Source organism: Heteronotia binoei, chromosome 2 (assembly GCF_032191835.1).
Source record: "Heteronotia binoei isolate CCM8104 ecotype False Entrance Well chromosome 2, APGP_CSIRO_Hbin_v1, whole genome shotgun sequence".
Lineage (NCBI taxonomy): Eukaryota > Metazoa > Chordata > Lepidosauria > Squamata > Gekkonidae > Heteronotia > Heteronotia binoei.
Window position 1 is genome coordinate 49,561,373 of NC_083224.1, and position 8,014 is coordinate 49,569,386.

General features: G+C 38.8%; 1 protein-coding gene across 1 annotated transcript in view; it reads left to right on the forward strand.

Annotated features, from left to right (window-relative positions):
* PTPRT (protein tyrosine phosphatase receptor type T) overlaps positions 1–3,692 on the forward strand; it is a 1,094,059-nt gene extending 1,090,367 nt beyond the window's left edge. The window contains exons 34-35 of the mRNA XM_060230934.1: positions 31–166; positions 1,987–3,692. Coding sequence (XP_060086917.1) covers positions 31–166; positions 1,987–2,040 — 190 coding nt within the window. The 3' untranslated portion in view covers positions 2,041–3,692. The remainder of the gene's footprint in view (positions 1–30; positions 167–1,986) is intronic.
* The last annotated feature ends 4,322 nt before the right edge of the window (positions 3,693–8,014 follow it).

Genomic DNA, 8,014 nt, shown 5'->3' on the forward strand with positions numbered 1-8,014 from the left:
TCTTAACTGCCTTTCCCATTGTGTTCATAGGAATGGCGGTGGCCGCAGTGGCACCTTCTGTGCCATATGCAGTGTGTGTGAAATGATCCAGCAGCAAAACATCATTGATGTTTTTCACATAGTGAAAACCTTACGGAACAACAAGTCCAACATGGTGGAGACACTGGTAAGTAGAACAGGTGAAGGGTACTTTTTACACTGATTTGGCTTCTGATGCCAACATTTTTTGGGTTTTGTAGCTACTTTAAAGGGCAAGCATTGTTGTCCCATTTTTAATGAAGGGTTGAACGATTTTAAAAAACACTTTTCTTCCAGATTTTATAGGTGGTGTGTGCCTCTGCATCACAGGAAATTACTGTTTGAAAAGTCTGCAGCACTTTTGAAAGTGCCTCCTTTTAATACCAGTGCCAGGAACTAGCATCAGTGGAAGGCATCAGTCTCAGTGACCTGTTTTTGGACCCCCAGAGAAACTGATTGGCCACTGTGTAAGACAGAATGCTGGAGTAGATGCACCACTGGTCTGGCACAGCAAGACTATTCTTGCTATTTTTTCTTAATGTTTCTGCTAATTTTTCTTACCCATCCCCCCCCCCCTTTTTAAGGTCCCTTAGTTTTTGATATATCAGCAGGGGTCATTTTGTAGAAAAATAGGTGGTGGAGCTCCTCCAGGGATTGTTATGCAGCTGCACATACTATTCAATGGACAAGGAAGTAGAACTCTTAGAAGGAGGAGGTGGAACTCTCAGAAAGGTTCAGGAGCCGTGCTCCTGTGAGCTCCCACTGAATCCTGTATATCACTATATTACAATTTCACAATATAGCAAGGCAAGTTAATGGGAGAAAAAGAAACTGCCCATCTCTTTAAAAAGCACTATTTTGCAAAACTATTAAAAAAAATTAAAGGCAGGTGCTCAGGGGGGAAAAAGGCAACACCTTCTGAAATACATAAATCATTCAATGCATGTTTTGCATGTGGTATTTGGTGTCTGAGAGGAAACAATCCTGCCATTCTTAGAAAAGAATTGGGGCAGAAATGGATTTGAATCAGGATAACATTGCAGTGGGTGCATTCACACACACTAACAGTACAATCCGTAGGAGAGTTACCTCAGTCTAAGCCCATTCATTTCAATGAGCTTAGCCTGGAGTAACTTTCCTTAGGATTGCACTATTAATAATGCGCTTTGCAACTGGATTTTTACTGTGTAAGAATAGCAAAAATACAGTTGCAAAACACATTATTTAGTGTAGTGTGAATGCACCCTAAGAGAGGGTATACAAATAAGATAGTTAAGCTTCCCCTCAGATTCATCTGTAGTTTAGAGTGAAATCTGCATTACTGCCAATTTTGTATACTTTCACTCCTATGTCAGCTTTTTAAAAAAAATGTGAGTTATTTTTTAAAAAAATACTAGAATATAGTTGTCTATATACACCCTGAAAGGAATCCAAAGGGTTGTTTTTTTTAAAAAATGTACTCTTGCATTTGTTATTTGTTTCAAAACCCACATGAAATATATCAGCTGCAAATGAATGCTTTTTTTAAAAAAACGCTGACTATAATTATAATTGAGTTCAGATATAAAACAATATGACCACATCTGTTGTAATATAGCCTTCATTAAATTCATGTTTTATAACATATGTTGCCCTTTAGTACTGGATTCTCATAGAAGAGGAAAATGTGTACAGAAAAGATTCTATGGGTTATTTTTCAAACAAGCCAAGGTTTTCTTTTAAAGCCAAGCTATTTTTTAAAATCTTCTATGCTGCTCTTTGAAGGGATTTAGAAGTTAGGGTTTAGAACACACACACATAACAATATAAATGAACTGGGGTAGGTAGATATTATGTGCAAATGTGGATTATCTGCATGTACATCAGCACCACTGTGTAACAGTCTAAACATACTGTACATGCTGAAGTTGAAAACATTTTTTTTCTCACAGTGAGCTCTCTCTCTCTCTCTCTTTCTCTTTCTCACAGGAACAGTATAAATTTGTATACGAAGTTGCACTGGAATACTTGAGTTCATTTTAGTTCATGAGGGCAGGGAGCTTTCCAAATTCCAAGAGCCTTGATGTTTGAAGAATGCTAGTTCCCCCCCTCACTTGAAAGGAATATCGGGGTTAATAGAGTAAAGCTCTTCATCCTTGAGTGAGAGACTGGGTCAGTTTTCACTGCTGAAGGAGGAGAGATCTGCTGCCATCTGCTTTCTACAGGAGCCTCTCATTTTTTAAACAGCCTATGATACAAATTGGCAAACCAGAAGACAGGCTGGAAGATTCTGCTTTCTAATCCCTTCTGACCGCTTCTCTCTGCCATTTTGGATGTGCATTTTTGTTTCTCCTTGAATACAGATGAAAAAAAAAATACTGGGATAATCCACCGTCTTTTAGCTCCTCTTCCTATTTTCCACAAATCCTCACTTTATGTTTTTAATTTCAAATATCAGCCATTTGGCAAAGGAGGAAAGCTTCAGTAGACACACGCTGAAGCTTTCAGCACCGTAAGCCTTTGTGATCTGTTTTTCCAAATGAAAAGGCCGTGGCCATGAAGCTGTAATTTTCTATCTGCTGCCATCATCCCTTGATTTAGAAGCCAGCCATGGAACCAAGAAGCTGCTGTGAATTTTCTGCCTCAGTTGCTAAGCAGTGCTGCTAGATTTCCAGTATTGTGCATGGGTTGGTTACATCTTAATGGTTCCTATTAGCTGCAGCTCTGGTAAAGCAATTCTGTAAAGGCTCCTGAATTGAGGACATCCTAATATGACAAGCTTCAAGCTATTATTGTTCTTTGATTTGTAATGAAGCTAATTTCCATTTTACCTTTACGTATTTGTTTGTGTGCAGTGTCTCTTTAAAAAGAGGTTGAAATGGAAGGATGATCCTAAAATGTTTGCCTGTATTACAATGCATTGGGGCTTTCTCTCCAGCACCCATAAACCTTTCTATAAGGACCTGTCATGTCATGCAATGTGGGATCATCAGGTTGGCAGGGTCGTCATAGACTGGGTTGGCTGATGTCATGAAAGGCATTGATTCTATAAGAATAGATAATAGCAATTTCCCACCTTCTTATTAACTTTTGTATGAAAACTCAATATGAGTTTCTAGTACAGTCAAATCTATTAGCACAAAACAGGATTGCTAGTCAAAATTCCCCAAATAAGTGGTGTGATGAAGCTGTAGTATTCAGCCTAAGTAGCACAGGGTTGTCATGGTTCAATACAAGGCAGAGCACCTAGAATTAAATAGGTGTTCTCAGACAACACTCCAGCAATGAAATTCCTAAATGGGACTTGGTAAAATGGTTGTGATGGAAGTTATGTCCCTTTGCCATTTATACAAAAAGATAGAAATATGTCAACAGTCCCATATTCTTAATCCCCAACATGAGAACCCATTTGCCTATCAAAAGAAGAGAACTTTATGTAGAAGTAAGGAAGCATGCCCAAAGAAGATAGATAGTGGGAAAGATCGAAATTATATACTACAGAGTTTTCTGTGAAGTCCCAAGAAGCTATTCTTGGAAATGAACATCAGACGATTCTGTTTTGTTTCTCGGGTCAACAATTATATTAAGGAGCTCTAGAACCACTAGTAAACTGGTTAATATGAAGTGGCTGAATTCCATTTAATTATGAACAGTAAAATCCTGTTGAAATGAAGTAGCTATTACAATGCTTGATATTTATGTGTTTTGCCATCATTTTTTGTTTAACCAACTGGTTTCTTTAGAATGTTGTATCTAGCAAAAAAACCTGCATACATCTTGTTTAGGTGAACCATCATGTTTCTCTGCATGAGGTTCTTGTAGCAACATTATTCTCCCTGAGGGGAAGTCATTGTGAAAGATGCAGTGACCCAAATCTATCATGTGACAAATGAAATTAGCTGGAGGATGCTATTACTTTTGAGTTGCAGTGAGTCCCAAGAACCCTCTACCTACATCCACTTATCACATGCCAGTTTTGATCATTACTAGGATGTGCACCATATATTTGGGATGTGCTAGCACGGAATAGTTGGCACATTTACCTGCAACAGTGGTTCTGAAGCTTTTTCAACTCAAATTTTGATCATTATTTCCCAAAGTAATTGGCTTTCCTGGGTGTCATGATTCCCACTGTGTCCCTAAGGAGGAGGCCAGATGTAAGCCTTGGTTGTCCATTGCATATGCATTAATTGCAGGTGGTTTATCTGTGCAACAGCTTTCATATGGAATAATTATTTCAAACCTGGTTCCTCCTCAGATCATTTATTCACAATACCAAATATACGGTTTTCATACCGGAAACCAAAAATCATGGATTTTTGTCACATATAAACCACAGCTACAAATATGTTGCCTGTATGCTTGCTCCTCTATGACTCTTCTAGTTCTTCTCCAATGTGTTCTGTTTTCTACAAATCTTTTCACTGATGGAAACAACCAAAAATATCTGCGGGGAGGTGAGGCAAGCTTTTGTTGTGATCCCGTATTCAAAAGTAGAGGTGATGTTTCTATGCCTGAGACCTTGGAGACTGCTGCCAGTCCAAGGAAACAGTGCTAAGCTAGATTGATCAGTGGTCTGACAGGGCATAAGGCAACTTCATGTTTTCATATGAACCCTGGGATACCTGACACAGGCTGTGGTCACACAGTACTGTATGAACTGGCAAAATCCAGTTGGAAAGTGGATTGAAAGTGGATTATTTAGTGTGTGTGACCACAGCCTCAGATTCTACGGCTTTGCTGAGGTTGCTCATTGCAACAGAACATCACAGGGACAAGCTCTTTCTTTAACAGAGGTCTCTCATGCGAGACCTCACTGATGTGATTCAGCCCTCTAGTTACTTAATTAATAACAAGGCATTCAGGCCCTAGACTCATTGATTTTTTGCATTTGAAATATAGTGTCAATTTCTTTTTTTTAAGGATAAAACAGTGATAGCTGCAAGATATCTTAATTTAGAAGGTGCCTTTAATTAGCAAAGCCTTTTGCTACTAAGGTCTGTTTTTATAAGTTCACTGGGAGGATAAAATAATTAAATTCTAGTGAAACAACTTGAGGAAATAATTTGTGATTTCAGCATGCAAGTAAATAACTCAGAAGAAGATGCACAATTCACAGAATGCAAATCTTCATGGAAATATCTTAACAAAGGCTGCTGAACATCAAACAGATTTGGTATTTGCTTGAGAGATACATAATACTATAGTATATAGTATACTCTAGTAGAGATACATAATACTCTAGTATCTAAAGTATATCTTGATTATTAGAGCACAACTACCTGCTGCATATTTGGAAAACAGATGTGCTTGGCATAATATTTATCCAGTTCCCACAGTCCACATTTGCAGCAGTCCCCACTTAGCCTGCTCTAGTTATATATTTTCTCATACGGGTGATGAAGAGATTATTGAAGCAGTGTGTAGGGATCTGCAATCTCCATATCAGGGTTCCTGTTTTCAGTTCAGTGTTTGTCTTTTCCAGGGCACTTTTCATGCATTTGGTTGTGTGCCACAGTCCTAAGTTGGAAGTACAGGCAGCTGTGACTGTCCATAATGAAAAGTGGATGTCTCAAGTATGCCCCTCGAAAGAGAGCAGTGGTATAATCCTATTTTGCCCCTGATTTATATAAAGATGTGCAAAGTAAGGCATCACTACCAGCAGATATTTCTGTAATTGCAATATGTTATATATTTATAAATGCTCTTGTGTAGAAACAAATTCTGCTGAAATAAGGAAGTCTCAAGAATCCAGCCTCATATTTAACCAAATTTTAAAGATAACCAGTTTGGTGAGACATTCTGTCATGGAGCCAGGCCTCGGATTCAGCAGGAGCTCACAGGAGTACAGCTCCTGAACCTTTCTAAGAGTTCCACCTCCTCCTTTCCACCTTGTCCATTGAATAGTAGGTGCAGCTGTATAACAATCCCTGGATGAACTCCACCACCTGTTTTCCTACAAAATGACCCCTGCATGTAGTGAGTGTGACCCAAGGAAATTTCTACAGAAGCCATTCTTATATGCAAAGGGATCATGGAAATTGCTCTCTGGCTCATGTATGAGACAGAAAAACAGAAATAGAGAGAGGCTCAGAACAAAGTTTGAGTCCAGTGGCACCTTTAAGAGCAACAAAATTTTATCCAAAGTATAAGCTTTTGTGCGGTAGCACACTTCTTCAGATATCTGAAGACTCAAACTTTGTTCTGCTCAGGGCTTTTTTTGTAGCGGGAACTCTTTTGCATATTAGGCCACACACCCCTGATCTAGCCAATCTTCTTGGAGCTTACGGTATGCCCTGTATGAAGAGCCCTATAAGCTCTTGGAGGATTGGCTACATCAGGGGACGTGGCCTAATATGCAAAGAAGTTCCTGCTACTAAAAAAGTCCTGGTTCTGCTGCTTCAGATAACATGGTTACCCACCTGAACCTGTCTTCAGAGAGAGACCCTGTGATAGTTGGATAATGTTTGGATAATAAAGTAAGAATTAATATTCCATAGAAAATGAAACAGAAGGTAGAGATATCAGCACAGCATCTTACAAACCACATAGGTAAGGAGGAACAGGTCTCTTGGTAGCAATAAAGGTTTTTTTAGTTTCAGATCAAGAGTGACATAAGTACACTTTATGAATCCCCTGTTTCCATGCTAACCTAATAGTTTTTTTCTTCATTTAAGCTCTTTTGGAGAAAGTGCTTTCTCTGTGTATCGATGGTATGTTTTTAAAATAGGGGTTTTCTATCAATAAAAGTATTTTCCAAGAAAACTTTAACTTCAGGCAGTTATCTGCAGAGATGGTAACTTACCATGGCACCTAGAATCACAGATTAATGTTTTGGATATACCAAGACTGGTAGGATACTGACAGTGTCATCCTAAACAGTGTTGGACACTTCTAAATCCATTGAAATCAGTTGGCTTAGAAGGGTGTAACTCTGTTTAGGATTGCAGTGTGAGTGTATTATTTTAGTACTTCTGATTATCCAGAAAGATGTTCTTCTATTTAAGCACATGAGTGTTGACTTATGAACAACCATAGCAGGTTATGTGGCCTGAAAGACTGGCCTCCCACACTAAGCAAAGTGGTTAAAAGTAGGGTTGCCAACTCCAGGCAAGAAATTTGTGGACATTGGTGGGTGGAATCTAAAAATGGTTTGGAGAGACCTCAGTGGGCTACAATGTCATAGAGTCCACCCTCCAAAGTAGCTCCCCGCCCCCCCGGCTAGGGAAAACAATCTCAGTCATCTTGAAATCAATTGTAATTCAGTGAGATTTCCAGACCCTGTTTTATTTGAACATGCCCTTAGAAGCTGAAATGAAATAGAAATTTCCAAACATTCAGCTGCTCAGCTAAGTTCTTTATTTGAAGAAATAAAGAGAAGACAGTCATTATTTATGCAGTTTGCCAGTATGCTCAGAGTTTGGGGGCCAGTGTGGGGGAGGTAGATTTGCAGAAGTGTTCTATCCTTAGCCAAAATTTGTAGGGCTTTTTTATTGTACTTTGTAGTGCACAGTGGCTGAATCAGTACTTATCACTTACTATCTGCTTGATGATAGATTCAGGTGGGTAGCCATGTTGATCTGAAGCAGCAGAACAAACTGTGATTCCAGTGGCACCTTTAAGGCCAACAAAGTTTAGTAAACTTTCATGTGCATGTGCACTTCATCAGATAAAGTGTTATCTGATGAAGTATTCATGCACACAAAAACTTATATCTAGAATTAAACTTTGTTGATCTTAAAGGTGCCACTGGAATCAAATTTTGTTCTATCTGCTGATGTCTGTAATAATCTGGTTGAAGCCAACTAATGGCTATTTTGATATAGACCTGTTCTATGCTGGAGCATGATGAATTTTGCATCACTGCTGGTGTAAGATATCTGAATAACTAATGATGAAATGAAGAAAGGAAACCTAAAAGGAAAGTAAAGGATATGTTCTCCAGGGAATTTCCTATGCTCACAGTTTGGCACAGCACCAGAGCCAAATAGTACCTGACAACAGATGCTATGCTGTT